General features: G+C 29.3%; 2 protein-coding genes across 2 annotated transcripts; both read left to right on the top strand.

The window, feature by feature from the left end:
- Positions 1-17,282: 17,282 nt before the first annotated feature.
- LOC137813792 (uncharacterized) lies at positions 17,283-18,671 on the top strand. The gene has a single exon (XM_068616225.1). It carries the CDS (start codon positions 17,283-17,285, stop codon positions 18,669-18,671), a length of 1,389 nt encoding a protein of 462 aa, XP_068472326.1.
- Positions 18,672-20,363: 1,692 nt separating this feature from the next.
- LOC137819451 (ethylene-responsive transcription factor ERF034-like) lies at positions 20,364-21,543 on the top strand. The gene has a single exon (XM_068623306.1). It carries the CDS (start codon positions 20,475-20,477, stop codon positions 21,324-21,326), a length of 852 nt encoding a protein of 283 aa, XP_068479407.1. The 5' UTR covers positions 20,364-20,474; the 3' UTR covers positions 21,327-21,543.
- Positions 21,544-22,208: the final 665 nt, after the last annotated feature.

Raw genomic sequence — 22,208 nt, forward strand, 5'->3', positions numbered from 1 at the left:
CCTACGTTCTCGCTAGTTGGTAAATAACATAAACTAATACAGTTAACAAACATAATATTAAAAAAAATCTAATAAAAATTTCAAACTTTTCTATTACAAAAGAATTTTTTTTTGAAAAATGTTTCCCTTAAATTGATATTGAAATAATTATTTATACTATGATTGTTTTGAATTTTTTTTTTTTAAAAAAAACTCTCTTTAGATCCTATTGTATGTATTTGTGACCAACCAAATTAAAAATATGGTCAAGATCAATTACTGAAATGTTTTTTCATCAAATATACACTATTTACACTATTTCTTAATCCTAATTCTATATATGTATATAATTTTATCATAAAATAAGATTAGTGGTATATAAAACTAACCAATAAAAAAAATCACAAATAAAAATAATGATGTTCACTTGTAATTTTTTTTCAAATTCATCATAATAACATAACTAAACAAGTAAAATACACTAATTACCCCTAAGAAACTATATTATGTTATGAAATCAAACTAACCAATATCTTATTTATCTAATCTATAACAAAATCATGTTGACATACAATATTAATTCCAAATGCCAATCGTAAATTTTTCGTAAATATTTATCTTTGATTAAATAATAACAATTTGTATAGAGTATGACTACCTAATATCTTCATTTGTATGATTTAGAATATAAATAAAATCTAGATATATTATTGAATCTATCAATTTAATACTTATTATATTTTCATTAACTTAGTGGTACTTCTTTGATAAGTACCAACCCATGTCAAAATTAGTCATATTTCTTGAAAATAAATATAATTTAAATATAATAAAATAAACGAAACAAAATATATTGCATAAATATTTTTACACAATATAGACAAATTTAAATAACTGAAAATGAAAGTTAATGTTAAGTTATAGAGGAATATTACCACTTGAGTGAGGTATTTTTGCTCATTATTCAATAAAAGAGTGAATTTATATAATTAATTTCTTCCTCAAGCAATGGCTATTTCTTGAGCACACCATTTTTTTATCATTCAAGCAAGTCTTAGAAGTTTAAGATATAATTTATACAATTTTTTTACTCAAATGACGGACTATTACTTCCTTAGTAAAACTTATTACTTGAGCAAGATTTAAATATTCGAGTGAGAGAGCTCAAAATCATAACTTAATTTTTATTACTTTTGTATTGCTTGAGCGGTCGACCCATTACTCAAACGAATTACATCACTTATCTCAATTTTATGTCTCCTTTTTTGTCCCTTCAATAATTTTGTCTCATAAATAAATTTAACACTAGTATAAAATGTAATTAACAATGTTAACTTTAACACAAATCTAATCTTTCTACACAAATATACACTAAATCTTCACATCTATCATAACACAAATTGAGACTTAGGTGCATATGGTGTGACCCTGATTCAAACTTCAAAAACTAGAAATGTAAACATCGAGAATTGCAACTTCCTCCAACAATAAAGGAGTTAACAACATCTAAAGTCACTATTGTATCAAACTTTCCTGACTTTAGTAACATTGAGCACCTCAAAATTCTTGATAATGACAATCATTTGGTAAGATTTTGTGTGGTTGACGATGAACATATGTTTCTAAGAAGTAAAATTTTAATTTTATCAACACAACATACCCACAATTCATTAAAACAAGTTTAAAATTATACAATTAACCATTCTAATTTCTCATCCAAGTTTATAACCCAAACAAATTCTCAATAATAACAACATCATAATCCTCCTTAAACTCACATTTAAGAAAATACCCCTTTTTAATTTCTTATATTTTCTTATAATCTAATTCAAAATCAAGGTTAACTTCACTTACATGAAAATGAATTACTCTTTAAAGAATCCAATTGTAAAAAAGAAACAAAATTTTAAACCTAAAGAGAATTGAAAAACTTACCTCTTATTCTTGTGAGTTATTTGCTAGTTTAACTTACGTCTTAGGATGAAAAAGTAAAAAAAGGAAAATGATGGTATGGAGTTTCTATAGAGAAATAAGAAGATTTGAGAATACTTTAGAGTGAATGAGATAGTTTAGTTTTATATTTATAACCTTTAAAATTTACTAAAAACACAATTATAATTATTCATTGACTTTAAACCTCACATTTTTTATTTTTTATTTTTTATCAGTAATAAACAATAAATAAATGAGAATCACTTCAGGGGTGGTTCAACCCTTATACAAAGTTTCGCAATATCTCACAATAACCAACTTCTAACTAGAACCGCCTACCTAACTGATGAAAGCACTAACTAAACTAACACGTAAAAACTTCAAGGAACCATCCTCATGCACGTCGAAGGTTCCAAACACCAATCAGAATAGGAAAAGAAAGCATAACGAGATTTTGCGGAAATCCAAGACCAAAACTTTACTTGCATCATTGCAAACACTTTTGACACATCAGCCACACCCCTTTTGAAAATGATAAGGTTCTTGTGATTCCAGATTTCACTCACCACCCCCACCCAAATTGTACTCCACACAATGTTAATCGTGTCTGAAGACTGACTCATCCAGAAATGAGCAAAGTTGGACTTAAGATCAATGTGAGACACAAACGACACTCCAAGCCACTTATAGCAAAGACACCAAACACGCCAAGCAAAACTTCAATCGAAAAACAAATGGCGGTAAGACTCTTCCTCCTTCCCACACAGACAACACAAAGCATTTTCAACCATCACCCCTCGCCTTTCCAGATTGACCCTAGTAGCGATCTTATTCTCCAGAACCCTCCAAGCAGTAAATAAAGCAGAAGGTACTGCTTTACACCTCCACAACTTACTGAACACCGGAGAACCTTCCACCTCACTATCCCTTCTAACATGCATATAAGCAGAATTAATTGAAAACTTCTGAAGACCCCCGACCTTCCAAACCCAACTATCCGCCTCTCCCAAAATCAACCTAACACCTTGCAATACCTGCCAAAACTGATCCACCAAAGGCTTCTCCCATTCGAAAAAAGGTCTTCGCTAGACTAAATGCCAAACCCAAACACCATTAAACCAAGATCCAAGCTTTGCCACCTTTGCCTCTTTGGCCAAACACAGAGAGAATAGTCTTGGAAAGGTTCTCTTCAACGCATCGCAACCTAACCAATTATCCTCCCAGAAGGAAATATCCTTTCCATCACCAACTTTCCAGTTGAACCCATCTTCAAAACTTTTTTCCCAACCCTCTGAGCCCCACACCTCTTTCAAATCTTTCCACCAAAGAGAGCTCCTACGACTTTTTCCTTCCTCTCTCAAGCACCTCCAACCACCATACTTTGAAACCAGAATCTCCTTCCAAAGACCACCCTTATCTGTACCCAACCTCCAGATCCACTTTCCTAACAAAGCCAAGTTAAAAATCTTTAAATCAATAATACCAAGCCCCCCAAAATCGCGAGGCTTACATACCTTTTGCCAAGAAGCCCAAGCGATCTTTCTTCCTTCAGATCCCCACCCCAAGAGAAAATTCCTTTGAATCCTAACTAATTTATCTTCCACCCCTGAAGGTAGTTTGAATAAGGACATAAAAAATAACGGGATAGAGGAAAGAACAGACTTGATCAAACAGATCCTCCCAGCCAATGACAAACACCTGCCTTTCCACCTACTCAGTCTAGCCTGAACTTTCTCTATCACCTCATTCCAAAAGGCACCACGCTTGTGATTTCCACCAACTGGCAATCTCAAGTAAACAAAAGGAGAAACCATCACGTCGCAGTTAAGAATAGCTGTCAAACACTAAAGCAAAAGCTGATCCAGTCTCGTCCCACCAATTCTAATTTTCAAAAAAATCACCCTAAGCCCAGAAGAAAGCTCAAAGCATTGCAGAATCGCTTTGATATTGAAAACGTTTTTGGTGTTAGCTTCCCAGAAGAAGAGAGTATCATCTGCATATTGTAACATATTTACCTTCACTTTATCCTTGCCAACCTCCAAACTCTTTATCAAATTCTTTTCTTCAACCTCCAAACTTTAAACCTCACATATACTACAATCATCAAAGGAGTATCTATTTAAAGTTACTTTAGTTTTGTAAGACAAACAATAGTGTAATCTTAACACTTAAAACAAATATTAAATAAAAATTAATTTTAAAAACCAAAATAATTAATTACTGAACTAATTAAATTTAAAATTATTTTATAAACTAAAAAATTATTATATTTAAATTGATTTCTATTATTAATAAAAAAATATATTAGAATATAAAATATTAGTAGATAAAACATTAATAACTAATTTAAATATCAATTATAAATTATTTATAAATTTGTATTAATAATAAAAATGATTTTAAATATCAATAACATGGTATCTAATTTAGTTAATATAGTAATTAATTATTTTAATTTTTAAATTTAATTGTTATTTAATAATTTTTTTATAGTGTAAAAATATGATTACATCATTTAACTGCGAAATCAAGAGAATAAATATGAATAAGAAAATTAAGTATAAATTGAGTTCAATTTTAATTTGAAGTTAATATATTTATTGTAAACATAATTTATATGTTTTTTTATCATATTATTTATTTTATCAATAAAATTTAAATATATTATTTTCTTTATTATGTAGTTTTATCTCTCTTAATTATTTAATGAAAGAGTGCTAATAGTATCTTCCATTAAGAGATAGTTTTGTTCATAAATTACAATAATCCCATTCTACTTTATTTGACACAATCATTTTAAAACATTTTGTTATAATTTGTTAGGAATCACAAAGTCATAAATAGAACTCATAATTCACAATTCCTAATGAATTCAAATAAAAGTATAAAATCGCTAGTATTATTCTATTTTCTTACACTTATCTTATGAGATTTAAATCAAATTAATTTAATATCCCATTAATAAGTTATCAAAATAATCAAAAAATTTAGTTCAATTTTTTAATCAATGCTTATATTTTCCTATCAAAATGAAACACAATAAATAACCCACATATAATCAATCAATAATCTGAATTTTTTTCCAAATTATTTCAAAGCTAAGTTTAAATATATAATTAGTAAACCATCTCTCTCTCTCTCTCTCTCTCTCTCTCTATATATATATATATATATATATATATATATATATTTATATACATTTTATATTCTGTGCATCTTTATAAAATAGAAATAGAATGTTTATTCTTATTTTTTTCTTACTAGTTTTAACTTATTTGCAACCGAATATATCGAACAAAGCGAATCTTTAGCTAAGGAATTTTTTAGTTTTAGATGTAATGTAGAATAATATAATGAAGTACTTAATAGACACTTAAAAGTTTTTAATGCAAAGTGATACTAAACTTGAATATCTTAGATAAAGTTTTAAATTTAAATTTTTGTAAAAGATAAAAATTGTGATTGAAAAATATTTTACTAAAAATATGAATAAAGTTATGAAAAAAAAATAAAAACTCAAGAACTAAATCTAGGAGACAAAAATATGGATTTGGCAAAATGAAGGATCAAAACTATAAACAAGTCAAAAATTAATAAATTAATCCCTATATTTTTTTTGTACCTTTTAATTTATCTTTTAAAATTATTCTGTAGAATTAAAAATATATAATAATTTTTTTTTCTTAAAAATATTTTTGAAGTTTCTTACTTTATCCTTTTCTTTTTCCATGTTATAATATATGTGTAAATTAATTAAAAGTTAGAAAACATATAAAAATACAACTGATAAAAGTGATTAACTTGGTAATGAACTTTTGCAAATAAATAAGAAAAAAAAAATCCGAACATTAAAAGTTAACTTTTCATGTATGGTGTCCTATTTGAAGGTCAGTGAGTCCTTTGTGGTGGCTGTAAGCAGTAACCATGGCCCAAACTCTTGTGTATTAATATTATTATTTATATTTATGTTTATATTTATATTAATATTAATATTTTATATTAATAGTATTTAAGATGTGATATTTTCAATGAATGATAAATGTGTTGGAGAAGAATGAATGACACAACACACACCAAACCACAGAAAGCACGCCAAGAATATTTCCAATGTTTTTGTTTTTTTCCTTTACTCAAAGAACCAAAGCTTCATTTGATTCATCACTCTACACATGAAACACTACAATATTTTTCATTATAAAAAAATAATAATTAATATGGTTGAAGAGTTTAAACGTACATTATAGAAATATTTTTTTAATATGATTTATTTCATATATAATATGCATTTAAAAATATGGTTGCTTTATATTGATTTTCTTACGTCATATTTTTTGTTTTGGTACACGTTAGAGAAATTATTTTGGGAAAGTTTATAATGGTACCATAATTTTATAATGTGTTTGTTGGTTGTGGACTGTATCAAACTTTCTAGCTTTTTGTAGTGTTTGTTGAAGCAAATATGTCTTAAACATTTTTTTATAAGGATTGAATTATTTATCAAATGTTTCATTTTATTTATTTTAATTTTTATTAATAAAAAGAATTATAATAATAATAAAGATATTAATGTACTTGCATGTTTTTTTTATTAGAAATTTTATATCAAAGATAAAAATATTTTATAGTATATAAATAACTATAATATTTTTTTATTATTAATTTTGTTAAATTGATTTAGATTTAAAGTATACTTCTTAATAAAAAAATTAAAAGTATAAATTATTGATGATAATATGCATAGACAATTAAATAAAAATGAATAATATATTGTACATATATGCTAGTCTTTTCTTATTTGAAATTAATGAAACTTGTGCTATTGTTAGATTTTCAATATTCAACTTGACAATAATTAGAGAATAACGAACAAAGGGCATTTATTGATCATGGAGACTTCTTAACACATCCATGATAATATTATTAACAAATGGAGGTGCTTTTTAAGAGATTATGCATATAATTTATAAGAGGGATATATACAATACAACACAATATTTTTAATCCCTTTGAAATTTAGAATTGAGTTTTTAGTTCCTTTAATTTGAGAAAAAAAAGCTTGTTTTTGTGAACATATTATACTAAGCCATTGTCACAAATAAATATTTTAAAATAATGGCGAAACACTTGATTGAACATTCACTACAAGAAAATCATGAAATATAAATAAATTTTTAGAGACCAAAATAATTAGTTACAATAGGAACTAAAATAGAGACCGTTTTAGAAACTAAAAAAAAAATGGTTTCTAAATTAGTTTCAATTATTTTCTATTATTGTTAAATATTGGTAGTTTAAATCTTAGTTGCTAATTAGATACCAATTTAGAAACTATTTAACAATAATAGAAACTAATTTAGAAACCAAATTTTTTTTTAGTTTCTAAAATGGTCTCTAATTTAGTTACTATTGCAACTAATTATTTTGGTTTCTATTTCATAATTTTCTTGTAGTGATTACATAGAAAAAAAAAATCGAAAAAGGAAAATCGAAAATCGAAAATCGAAGGAGATTATCATGATTGGTTTTATAAGTGAAAAGCTTTAAGCCATTTTGTACTTAACAGAAGCACGTTTGTGTGTTGTATATTTTTATATGTTAGCTTGAAATTGAAAAGCAAAAACAAAGACTACATATAAAAGCAATTGAGTATCTTTTGTTATTATATAGAAAGAGAAAAAATGAAGAGTTAGGTGATGGCATCACACACAAGTTAAATGATAAAATATACAAATCAAATAAGATTTGTTAGTGTATGATTGACTAGATACGTATTTGTTCCAAAGAGAATAATTGGATTTTGATTCTTCATATTTCAAGTGTGCAAGACAAAGGGCAAAAAGAGGCTATGCAAATTATTTTTTAATGCGTGTATAATATATTAAGATAAATGAAATTATGCGTATAATATATTTAGAAATAAAAAGTGTGTTTTATGAATTATATGAGTGTTAATAATTTTAAACGATAATTAAAATATGTTTTTTTAATGCAATGACATTGCAATTTCCCTCCTATGTGGTGGTTTCGTAGAAACATCTTGGGGGAATTGGGATACGGCTTCGTGGTCTTTTATAAATTTGTTTAAAATTTTATTGACTTATATACATAAAATTATTTTTAATTTATATTCAAGTCATTTCGGTTTTTTTTTTTTAAATACACAAGGATTAAGGAAGAAAGGTGTATATAAATTATCTTTAACCTCAACTCCTAAGCAATGTGAGACTATATTGAACGTATTGGAACAAGTCCTTTAGTCGAGGGTTAAGGGGACGATGATTCGTATTTGGAACCTCATATCATTCCCACATACGACGTCAATGTTTCGACCTCAAGTCCGTTGTGATTGATCCTAGCGATGCTATCTCAACAGATTTGAGGTCGGAACATTGATGTCGTCTGTGGAAATGAAACGAGGTTCCAAAGATGAATCGTCATTTCCCAAGGGAATGCAAAAGTGGTTCCAAAGATGAACCTTCATTCCCTTAACTCTCGACGACTGTGAGCTTGTTCTAGTACGTCCAACTATATCGCTTAGGAGTCGATGTCAAAGACAATTTATATAGATCTTTTTCCCTTAATCCTCTGAGACACCTTTTAAGAACAAAATCGTAATGAAACTTTGAACTTCAAAACTAAAAATACTTCAAATATTGTGATTGACCTAGATGTTATTTTAACGGACTTAGATCGAAATAGTTTATAATAATAAACTTCATTAATATTTTTTTTTTCTTCTTCTAAATATATTTACGGAGAAACTTGTTTAAATATATCTAAAATTCGTGATTTGACTTAGCTCAATCTTTTATTAACTAAACTAATTTGTAAAGAGTTGAGAGTCATTGAATTGATTTTATTTATATTTTTATTATTTAATTTTAATAATAGATAAAGTTAGGATGACAAAGCAAGATGGGTCTTTCAACCCGCTAACCCGCATTAGTCCGCCTCGCGCGGGCTAGCAGCGGGGCAGGCTGGCCCGTAAGCCCGCAAACCAAAAATAAAAATTGACTTTGGCAACAGTGGAGTAAATGTTATGTTTTTCTTCCTTTTTTATTTTGGGGTAGAAAATTACAAGGGTTATTGGAGTTATAATTTCCTAAAGACTCCTTTTTGGTCTAGTTTTGGAATGAAAATACTGGATGTTGGATATGATATTTTTCATGTAATTTAAAATAAATAATAGTATATATGTTAGGTAGTGGGTAAGTCAATAATATTGGAAGATTGATACTTGGATTATGTAACATTCAATTAATGTTATTGCTATATTAATTCTAATACCTTTGTTTTTTATGACAATTTTTCAAAAGAAAAAGTAAAAAAAAATTATTGAATTTCTAAAAAAAAGAAAATTGAATGTTGTCTGGCCCACGAACCTGCGGACCAATCCTTATGCGAGACGGACCCGCAAACCCGCAGACCAGCTCTTATGTGAGATGGGCCAACTCAACCCACATTTTATGGGTCAAGTGCAGGACGAACCTATGCGAGTGCCTAGATAAAATCATAATACGCTGGATGTACATATATTATTAACTATTAATGTGTATGTTAAAGTAAAAGTTCTATAAACATTTTAAGTTTTTTTTTTTAATTTTTCAACACTAGTTTATTATTATAAATCAAGTTTGTGTGAGAAAGATTATTACTCGGAAAATTTTGCAATTAGAACTTTCTAGGACTAGAACTTAAAACAAAAACAACTAATCAATTTTTTTTGGTAAGCACTATAAAAACCAAACAAATAATTGAATCTACAAGGTCTTATGTTAATATGTTAGATTATCATATAATATCCACATATCATACTATTAATAGAATATATCGTACCCACAATGTTTATATTATCAGTTTAATTTATTCAAAACAATATTATCAGTTTAATTTTCGTTAAATGAACATTACACTAAATAAAGACTAAGAATTTTTTTTTAGAAATTGAATTAGTCTTGAACAATATATATCACCTAATCAAAGTGTTCAACGGTTTTTTATTTTTATCAATTTCAAAATAATATATATATATATATATTTTTATCAACAAAGAATGAATAGAATAAAAAGGAATCTTTGAAATAAAAAGGAACATTTTAAAGGTGTTCCAACCCATATATAAAATAATTTTCTATTGCAACTAGGTTTCAACTACAGAAAAATTAGAAACATTTTCCAAAAAGAAGGGTATATATATATATATATATATATGACTTTCTAAATTTAAATGATACATTTTCTTCTAAGATACCTAAAACTTTACATTGTCCACAGGAAATAAGGGAATATAAACCTACCAACATAGGACTTTGGTGATGGGGTGTGAGGGTCTATATGGGGTTCATAATGACAAAGATTTTGAGTCCAGACACAATGTATTTGATATTTGTAAGTAATATATATATATATATATATATATATATATATATATATTTATATTGGTTTAAACATTTTTATAAATTATCAAACACATGTTTAGATGAAAGAGTAAAAAGAAGAAGACTATAGAGAATAGAGTTAGATCGAACTCTTTTAAATGTGAGTACACAGTTCTTTTGCAAAATAAAAAGAAATAAAAATTAACTAATAATGAATAATTTGGGTAATTACAAATATTTTTTTTATTTTATTAAGCATGTGTGTTTGGATAAAGCTATGAGAAATATACGTTTCTTCACCTAATTTAAAATTTATAAAAATAAGAATTTAGAAAAATTATATATATATTTTTATAAATTATCTTATATATAAATTAATTTTAGTTTATGAAAAAAATAAATTTGTATCTTTTTGTTTTTCTTTTCTAAATGAAGAAAGTTGTCTAAATATAACCTAACTTCACGTATCATATTGTTGAACTCAGTTAGAAGGTAAATTCTTCTGGATATTATTTATCAGAATTCTTTTGATTATTTTTCATTAATGTATTTCTTAGTTTATTTCGATATACTTTTATATATGGGTAAAAATATGTGTTTCAATGACTTTTAAAAAAAAAATAGAAATCAACTTAATCAAAATTTATTCATCTTTTCTTTTAATTCCTATATCTCACTAATTTTTCTTTATCATATACATATAATCATTTTTATTAACTCTCAATTTTCTTCTTCTTCTTGTTATCCATTTAATTCTTAATATTTATATTCCTCAAATGTTTAGTTGTGTATAATAAAATTTTTCTTTGAACTTGATAAAAAAAATTATTATTAAAAGTAACATCACTAATGTCTTTTCTATTTGACAACACAACGTGAATCATATCTGAAACATTTTTTTTCAGTATTTCATGTGTCATTTCTATTATTGATCTTGGATACTTGTTTATATATAAATTAATGTAGAAACTCTATCCTATAATTTATCTATTTTTTATTTTTATTTTTTTATATATAAATTAGTTTAATTTATTTAGAAACAAATTTTAATATAATTTTTATTTTAAAAATATTTTCGAAAGAAACTCATGTAACTATAATCCAAATAAAAAAAAAAGTCATGTCAATTTTTTCATTTGAAATTATTATGTTTTTAAATTTGATATTTTCAATTAAATCTATATTAAAATGTTTTGTTTAAAATTTAAAAGTTATAATTGTTTATTGTCTTTGAATGACATTTAAAAAAAAAAGAGAAAGAGTTAACCAGAAAATTAGATTACAAAAAAGAAATAACCAAGTTATTTATTAATAATAAAATTGAACAAAAGATACTTACACAAAAATAAAATAAATTTTAGATATTTAATAAATATTTTTTTAATAAAAATAAAAATAAAATCTAAATTTATGCAGCATTTAAAATTGAAATAAAAGTAAATAATATAATAACTTGTAACAGATAAAAAAACCTCAACTAAATTAAGAAAAAAAAAACATAGAACTTATGAAAAGGGAACTATTTGCACATTATAGTTAATTGCATATTTTATTTTACAGATTATCGAAATACACACATACTCATATATATATATATATATATAATCATTATACGTAGCTTTTTAACAAAAGATTATACATATATGTACCTTTTTACTTTTTTTCATTGACCTTTTTGCAAGAATCTTTACCCTAATGGTGCACCTTTGTTTGCAAAGGAATCTCTTTCTCATTGGTTACAAAATCTTGTGAAAATCCTCACTAATTGACTTTTACACTACACATACCTTTATTCGTTATTTTGTTATAAGGAAAACAGCTCACTAAATTATCATTCATAAAATTTTTATTGGTTGAAACTTTGGAAATTATATTTCTAATATTATAAACACATTATATATGTGATTTGTAAATTGCAAAACCTAGTTTACAATTTTTATGCTCTCCACCACCATGTGTACACTTTGGTGGGAGTTAAGTTGTGAAATTTTCAATGTTTAAGTGGTGTTTAGGTTTATTTTTTTTTTAATTTCTATGGTTTAGTTTGTGAATATATAATTTTGGTTCTTAATAAATTTTAAGTAGATTTGATTTTTAAATTTTTTTAAATTTAAGCAATTCTAATTCAATGTTAATATATTATATAACTATTATAAGAAAATATTAACATATACATTTATCTTACCTAATGAATAGTTGATATTATTATAAGAGGTATTGATTTTTGTGAACAAATATTATTAGATTAAAATTGCTAAAATCTTGAAAAATTGCAAAATTAAGTTTACAATTAAAATTTTAGAAGAATATAAATTGAACATTTCTAATTTATAGGAATGAAAGATGGATTTAAGTTTTATTTTTATTAGGTTGTTTAATATCTATAATTTAGATAATGAAGTGAAACTATTTGTCACCCCAACTTTTAAGTAAACTTCATTAACAATGAAAACTAAAAATGGTCTAAATAATGAAATATTGAGTGCACATTGCAATCATCAAAGAATATAAAGTCAAAAGTGACATTTTACTTTCTATTCAATCTCTTTTACACTAACAATGTCTCTGTCTCTAACTTTGAGAGTTGATATTTGATTTTTCCTACATCTCATATCTAGTGTTGAATGAGAGTTTTTTTTTGTGTTCCCATAACCTTTTTGCACCCTTTTGATTTTGTTGCAATGTCCTTTCTTCATATACTATTTGGAGACAAGTGAATAGATCATAAAAGTAAGGAAGCAAGAATATCATTTTTTTCATGGGATTGTGGCTAAGTCAATATTCAATTTAAGAAGGATTTGGTTGGTGATTTTTGTATTTGATTAAATTAAAACAACAAACAAAGAAAACAATTAAATCATTTAAAAAGTTTAATAAGTTAAAGGTTGTAGGTATTAGAGTCCTCTCAATTACCCACTAACATAAAGTCAATTTCTTATCAATCTAAAAGTATCATTTTCTATAAAAAAAAATTAATTTATTATCTAATATAAAAAAATATTCAAAATATAATATTTACTTGAGATAGTTAAGTCGAACGATCTATAAATACAAATAACTCGAATATACTTGACAATTAATTACAAATAATTCGAATATACTTAAAAATTAATTTTCATTATATAACTTTCAGAATTGGAAAAATAATATTTTTACTATCACATATACCATCAAAGTAATATTATCAAGATTTTTGTATTGACATTTTTAGATTTAAAAACTCCGAATCACTTTGACAACAACTACTTCAAAAATCTCTTGATAAAAAAACTTCCTCAATTCGGAAGAATAATTTTTGTTTTGTTTTATAAAACTAATAACAAGTAATTTTTTTATGATGCTTAGTTTTGAGCTTTAGGAGTCTTACCATATATAAACTTCCATGCCACAATCACCATCATTATTTACAAAACTAATAACACAAATAAACGTTTTACATGGAGCCATAAACTTTATGTACATGTGTCACCCTTTTCTCCATGTACACACACATATATTTAGTAGAAAAAAAATTACTTAATCGTTTTATATTTAAGAGTTAATATGTAAATGTAAAATCTATAGATTTAGGAAATGAAAAGAGAAATGTTAGTTTAATTAGTAAGTGATAAAAGCAATTAAATATGTGGGTTAGGAAAGTATAGATGAAGAATATTATGTTGTGCTTTAGTTGAGACACATTTTGCTTAGGATGGAACATAAAATGGGGACCAAGGGCAGTGGATACCTGGTTAAGAGGATACAAACAAAGACAATGTGGTATTTAGTAGAAAAATAAGAATGATTTTCGAATTGATTAAGAAAAAACAAAGATATATTTTGTTGCAGAAAAGTTACTGATACTGATTTAATGGTTGAACCTACCCCCATTAACTTAACTTTCTATTGTCAATTTCCTTCTTACTTATCTTCTGCGGCTTGGTTTAAATTCTCTTATCCGTTTTGCTTTCTACGCACTCTGCACCATTGTTTTACTCTCCACCTAACTCTTTATTTTCGCTAAACACTTACCTAATATATATATTTATTCAAACACTTCATTTGTTGCAGCCATACTTACAGTTTTCAATAAGTATGACTGAAAAAAATTCAAAATCTTTAAATCTTTAAATCCAAGTACGTAGTTATTCAAATATATAATAATAAATTTCTTTAGGTTCATATTTAAATTTTTAGATTTAAGCCCGGTCTATTTAATTGGATAATTCTTTTTAGATTTTAAAGATCTATATGTGAACGAAAATCCATTTATCAATAGAAAAAAACACCATAAAACTTATTTCAACCACTAACATTTACTATCAACCATTATAAGTAACTACCACCACTTGAAAATGAAAATGAAAATGAAAATGAAGACTCCACTCTCAACCATACTTAGAAGGATATTGTTGAAATAAAAAAATGTATAAAGGAGTAGGGAGAATTTGCTAAAGTTAAGTCAAGTCAAACCTAGGTAAGACATGATAGGATCAGGTTGACACAACTCATTTAAGGTTGAGCCAACTTGGACCCAAGTCATTCAGTGTTGGGTCGGGTAAACTTAGTACAAGTTGGACCAAGTCACACTAAACTAGAGTTAGTCAGATCCAGGTTAGGCAAGATTAAGCTAGACCCATATCAAGCTAGCTCGACTCAGGCCCTTCCTAATAAAGTCAGGTTGGACATAAGTAAAGTTGGGATAAGGTATACTTAGGCCAATCTGGATTGGGTCAGACCCAAGTCAAGTTAGGTTTGGTCAAAACTATGTCAAGTTGATTGGCTTGGGTCTAAGTTAGGTTGGGTCGAGCTAGGTTTAGGTCAATAGAGTAAGACTGAGTTCAGGTAAGGTCGAGTCACTCATGACAGGTTTATGTCAAGTCGAATTAGGCCAAGCGAAAGTCTTACTAAGATGAGCATGGCCTAAATCGGGCTAAGCTAGCACCACCAAACTCAAGCCAAGACAAGTCAAGTTGACGTGAACTAGGTCTAGGTTAGGTTGATTTAACCTAGGTCTACATCAACTTGAGTAATCTTGATCCACTTCCAATCAATTGTCTAGGTTGAGCTGAGTTGGCTTATGTTCACGACTGGTTGAGTCGGCCTGTGTTCACGTTTGGTTGAGTCAACCTTGATCCATGTTAGATCGAGTCGAAACGAGTAAACATCAACCCAAATTGGGTTGAACCAAAGATAGGTTACATCAAGTAGGACTCAAGTCAGACTTGTCAAGACTAGCTTATGTTAGGTGGGTCAGTCCCCAACTCAGGTTAAACTTTGTCATATCGAGTCTAAGTCGGTGGATTCAAATCTAAATTTAAATATAATTTTGAAAATTATTCAAACTAGATTTAATCTAATTTAAACTGGATTGAAAAATCTAATTCAATTTGATTTAATTAAAATGGATTAGAAAAATCTAATTCAATTTGATTTAATTAAAATGATTTGGATTTTAGATAAAGTTTATTTTATTGAATCTAGATTGAATTTAGATTATATTTTGAAAAATTTAATTCATGATTACCCTTATCAATAAGTAATTTGTTAAACTATATTTTGTAGTGATGATTAATAAAGTTTAAGTGACGAGTAAGATGGCTGGTGAGAACAATAAGAACTTCATGGTGGCGTCTTATGATGATAAACAAATTGTCCTGTGATAATAGTTGTGAAAGTGAAAAAAAAATGAAAATAAAAAAGGAACACAAGAAATAGACAGAGAAAAATAATAGAGGAAGTCAAAACAACGAAACACAAAAATAAATATCTAGTAAAGCTTTTGTACTGATAGGGTAAAACCGAGAGGTTCATGTCGAGAACTACATAGTATAACAATTAAGATGATTAAGTTAAAACCGAGAGGTTTTGACCGAAAGCAATAAAGACAAAAGAATAAAACAAAAATATAAAAGTTGTAAAAGCCCAATTAGATAAAAACTTGCAAGAGGGGTGCACAAATAATAAAAAAGGTGCAGAAAGAAAGCCCAAGAGTAAAGGGAAAGCCCATTAAAGAAACTCTATAAATAGGAGTTCAGAGATAGAAAGAGGTAAGAGTGATTTTATCTGATGAACGTTAAACCTTTTCTGACTTTGGCATCGGAGCGACTTGCAGGTACCCCCCACCTGTTGTGAGGAGAAGCCGAGAGCACCAGCCGGGAGGAGAAGCCGAGAGCACCAGCCGAGAGGAGAAGCCAAGAGTTTCTATCAAGGAGAAGTACCCGGCCCAAGATGGTATTCAGCCCAAGATTGAAGGATTAGTCTTGATTAACCCATTTCAAGTGTTCTTGGTCCTTGTTGTAAGAACATTTTGGCGCCCACCGTGGGGCCGAGGGTCAATTGAGAAGGGTTAAAGACAAGATGAGTCAAGGAGGAGAACAAGGTGGAGATCGGGAAGACAATGTTAACATGCCAATGGCAATGTTGGTCCAATTACAAAAAGAATTCGAGATGTTAAAAAAGAATAATGAAGAAGAATTGAGTATGTTAAGAGCCGAAAACGCACACATAAGGAGAAAGTTACAAGAGGAAACGGTTTTGAATTCATCTTTCGAAACTGTCCAACCGGGGATACAAGTGAACGAGAGGATATATAATGAAAATTCTCAAACCAGAAGAAGATGGCTTGAAAACTCTAGGGTTTGTGCAGGAACATCTTCCAGAAAACATCCGTTTTATGATGTTATAGTCGATACTCCGTTGCCTGACAACTGGAAGAACTTAACCATTGACAAATAAGATGGAAGTACGGATCCTGATGAGCATATTGCAATATATACTACTCAAATCAGCTTGTATACATGGAATGATGCTGTTATGTGCAGAGTATTTCCTACAACTCTGAAAGGGGCTGCATTGAGCTGGTTTACACGCCTCCCACCTTTGAGTATAGATTGTTTTGATACGTTGATAGAAAAGTTCGGTGCTCAATTTGCAACTAGTCGTCCCCATCATTTAACGTCAATCGCCTTAGTGAACATAAGACAAGAGAAAGGAGAGTCTTTAAGAATATTCATGGAACGTTTTGGAAAGGTTGCTTTGGGAATCCGAAATCTTAGTCCAGAGGTCACCATGCATCATATGATAACGGCATTAAAACCGGGACCATTTGCCGATAGTCTTTGCAAGAAACCTGCGATCAATCTGGATGAACTAAGGCAACGGGCATCAAAATTTATGCAAATGGAAGAATTAAGGGAGTTTCGAAACCAAGTAAGGGTTGATGGAGGCGAGAAGAGGGTGACAGAAAGAGAACACCCGCCTGTTGCAAGAAGAGCCCGAGAAGAATTCAGAAGCCGAAAATTCCAACAATACACACCTTTGAATGCAAACAGAGCTAGAGTTTTACAAGAAGCTATGGCAACAAAAATAATACCACCACTACGAAAAGCACGAACACCAGAAAGAGCAGATCATACCAAGCATTGCGAGTATCATAAAAATCATGGCCATCATACAGAAGAATGCATCGGGTTGAAGGATAGAATAGAAGAATTAATTCAAGCTGGACAGTTGAAACGCTTCGTCCAAGGAGGAAATGTGAGAATAAGGTTAAGTCCTGAGAGAGGATCGAGAGGGGGAGAAATGGGCCAGAGAAGAGTTGAAAGATTTGAAAGAAGAGATGAAAAAAGAGTTGAAAAAAGAAGTGATAGAAGAGATGGAAGGCTAGAAAGAAGAAGTGATAGGGATCATCAAAACACTCAGTCAGTAAGGCGGAGTAGGGAACGAAGTCTGGGTAGGCCGGTCAGAGGATTTATAAACACAATTTCAGGAGGTTTTTCAGGAAAGGAATCCTCATCAGCAAGAAAACAACATTGGAGAAGCATCAGAACAATCAATCATATTTTCAAAAGAAGAACCTTGCCACCAATGCTTTTCACAGATGAAGATTTTCAAGAGATTGATCCCGATCACGATGACCCTATGGTGATAACGGTAGAAATAGCCGAATATGCTGTTATGAAAACCTTAGTTGATCAGGGGAGTTCAGTTGATATCTTGTTTTGGGATACTTTCAAAAGATTACATTTAAGAGAAGAAGATATAATACCTTTCCGAGAGCAGATCATTGGCTTTTCGGGAGAGAGAGTTAACACTAAGGGGTACATTGATTTGATGACCACGTTTGGAAGAGGCAATAAAACTAAAAAAATCAAAATCAGATATTTGGTGGTGGATGCTACTACATCATATAATGTGTTATTAGGACGATCCTCTTTGAATAAACTGGGAGCAATAGTTTCAACACCGCATTTGGCTATGAAGTTCCCAACAGAAAAAGGTGAGATAGCAACGGTTTATGTCAATCAAAAGGATGCAATATCTACTAAAATTGCAATCAACACAATATTTTTATCCCACTTCAAATTAAAATTAATGTATACAATATTTCCATGTTTATAAGTTTGTCATTATTTGATTTACTTATGTTTATTAGAAATGTTATAAATCATCATTGATTTTTGAATTAGTAGTTTCAAAATCAACTACCTTAAATACCTAGAAGAAATTATTGTTCATAATCATCATATCTATCTTAGGCTAGAATACATGACATGAAAGATATAAGATACATGATCTCTAGAAGGAATTTCCCACAGCATTTGTTGCTTCAGACGATTAAACTTCATCATCGTCTTGCAATTCTTTGACGCACACGACTCAAATTCTCAGAATGGGTTGGCCAAGATTTAGAATTTCTACACAAAAATCGAACCCTAAAAGAAATAACAAGATCGAAGAGACCTGTTTGCGTATATAGTTGACTCTTAGACCAGAATAAAAAGGGAATTTGAGCCAACATTGGCCCACAGGCATGTGCACCATGTGTACGTAAGCCATGTTTTTGTGCTAAAGTAAATCCCTATATCAACCTTTCCTACGTCAATATAAAGCTTAGTCAATAGTTAAATCAATGCACAACAATTGACAGTTAGCAATATAAACATCATACATGTCACTCTTTTGTTCTCTCACAGAAAACAAATACTATAAACACATTAACATAACAAACCAAATTAATATGATGTTTTCAAGGTAGTAATAAATTTTAAGTAAGAAAATGTGTTAGAAGGGATGTTGAATGTAAAATGTTCTAATATTAGTCGATGTTTTATCTCAAGATTTTATATGGAAAGTTTTGTTTATGTGTGTTGCGTGACTTGTCTTTATCCTTCGTTACCAAAACCCACGTGGGCCTGCTCAAGTGGTGAAATGCAGAAAAAATTGTTATTGAAAAATTGGTGGTTTAATTGAATGAATTTCCACCAGCTATTGTGAGACAATAGTCCTGATTCCATTGGTTGTGCCAAGTGATAACAACTGGAGAAAATATTGTTTATGCATAATTAATCAAAACATTGAAAATGGAACACCAATCTCTAGCAGAAGGCCAGATCAGGCTAAGACATATATAATTAGGCCAAGTTGAAGAAGACACACTAACAAGCTCATCAAATAAAATATTGTTTTCAAGGGGGAATTGATACTGTCTTGCTGAGTTAAATAATTGTATAAATCCATACCAGAAAACTTGTAATTATGCATAATAAGGTTGAGATGAAAAATATGAATGAATGTATAAAAGTTCATAGAAGTTTGTAGTTATACGCATCACCATGAACAAAGAAAGACCATGTCATAAACTTCACACAAGGTTGAGATAAAAGTATTAAAGAATTAATGGGGTTTGGTGTGCTCTATTTTTTAGGACCTAGCTGGCCACCCCACAAACCAATAGTGAGAGTTTTAGATAAACTAGAATGAAGGGTCATTATGAAAAAATCATGGTAGTGAAATTAAGGTCCTACCACTTAGGGAAGGACCCCAAAGAGGGGTTGTTCTTGAAAGCAGAACAACAGAACTGTGGAAACACATGAAAGTTATGACCACAATAGAATGTAGACACTAGAAAAAACCAGAGGTAAGTTACAAAAAACAACATTGGTCTATAGAGTTAAGCTTAATCACATTATTCAATTCCCACATGGAAAACAAATTAGCTGAATGTAGCACAACTGTGCCTTATGGAACCCATGCTTTTTTTTTTTATATTCCTTTTCCTCCTTTTGCTTTTATATGTTATTATTTTCCCTTTCTTTTTTAAGATAATAATGATTTCTAAGGCTTCCTTAGCAGGGTCTATTTATTTTTGTGCACCCTCCACTCATTCTTTCTGTACCACACCAATCAAGGTCCCAATTAACCATGAGAAAACGTATCAGTATGGAAAGTGATGCTGACTTCTTCAATTCCTCTGCCACATCCTCCTCTACTTCCACTTCCACTTCTACCACCACCACCACCACAACCCCTTCGATCTTCATTGACACCAACACTTCCAGCACATCATCATCATCATCATCATCTTTAACACCCTCCACATCTTCTACCTCAAACTCAGATTCATGCATCAAAGAACACTCCAAAACCCCTCAAGATGACTCAACAACTCCTCTAACCTCGTTGGAAAATGAGAAGGATTCAAAGGGGTGCAAGAAGAGGCAGAGGGAGAATCCCAGCAATCAGAACTACCCTACTTATAGGGGTGTGAGGATGAGGAACTGGGGCAAATGGGTGTCTGAAATCCGTGAGCCAAGGAAGAAGTCAAGAATTTGGCTTGGAACATACCCTACAGCAGAAATGGCTGCTAGAGCTCATGATGTGGCTGCCTTAGCCATCAAGGGCCATTCTGCATACCTCAATTTCCCTGAATTGGCTCAAGAACTTCCAAGGCCAGCTACCACATCACCTAAGGACATTCAAGCTGCAGCTGCAAAAGCAGCAAACACATCCTTTGAGCTGGTTAAGCATTGCCAAATTGAAGATGAAGAAGAAGGAGAAGAACCAAACCAAGCAGAACATGCCTCATCTTCAACTCTCTCAATGGACAACACACAAGAATCTTCAAGCTCTCACTCTACCAATGATGATGACACTTTGTTTGACCTACCAGATCTTTTCCCTGATCAACTTTGCTCCTATTCTTCTTCTTGGCATTTGTGTGCAGTTGGTAGTGGATTTAGGCTTGAGGAGTCACTTTTTTGGGAGAATTATTAGTGTTAGAGGTTGTTTACTTCAAGCAATACACAAAATTAAATAAAAAATGAGGAAAGAAAATGAGTAATATCCTCCTGAGTTTTTCTTCTTGTTTAGTCACTGCAACTGCATTCTGCACAGAGAATAACCAGTTGAAGAAGAGTTTTTTACATTTTTTTTTATCTGGGTGTTGTCAATTGCTATTATTTTGTCCAACATAGTTTATTATTCTTTTCTCTGTTTTGGTGAAAGAAGGTTCAATTAGGTGAACAAAGACTACTCCTTTTGATCATGTAAATTACGTATAAGTTAGAAACACATACCATATCAGACAAAGTCTCTTTTCAACTATACATGAATTGAAACACATCATTTCCTTTAATTTCGCCTTAAAAAACTTTTCAAAGGGAACAAATTTCCATAATATTAGACAAATCATATCTAATTTATAATTTTGTTGGACTAAAGTTTTGAAGTATTTACTAAATGAGGGTATTTAATCATCAACTATATGAATTAATTAGCACAAGATAATTCTATCTTAACAGATAGCTTTAAACTTAAGAAACCTATACTTTGACACTTTCCACAAAAATTACACTGAATCACTTGACAACTATTTTAACAATATAATAATATATATTACCATTTTAAGTTAAAAAGTAAAAGAAATCTAATTAAAATATTAATATTATAAATTGTATAATGAATGTATTTTACTTTAAAGTGTCAAACTATCATCATCTCTTTCGATTTTGTCTCACACCGTGTCAATAAGTTGACTTTTTTAATCTTGAGTTTTTTTTTTACTATGTTTCACCATTTTTGAAGACACAAGGTTTTTACCATGATCTCACAAATCCTATCTATAACAATTTCATGAATTCAAACTTAATGTACTGA

Source organism: Phaseolus vulgaris, chromosome 10 (assembly GCF_000499845.2).
Source record: "Phaseolus vulgaris cultivar G19833 chromosome 10, P. vulgaris v2.0, whole genome shotgun sequence".
NCBI classification, from domain to species: domain Eukaryota; kingdom Viridiplantae; phylum Streptophyta; class Magnoliopsida; order Fabales; family Fabaceae; genus Phaseolus; species Phaseolus vulgaris.

Bases quoted from the DNA above. Each gene is read 5' to 3' on its own strand.
- LOC137819451 (XM_068623306.1), top strand. From the start codon at position 20,475: ATGAGAAAACGTATCAGTATGGAAAGTGATGCTGACTTCTTCAATTCC.
- LOC137813792 (XM_068616225.1), top strand. From the start codon at position 17,283: ATGGAACGTTTTGGAAAGGTTGCTTTGGGAATCCGAAATCTTAGTCCA.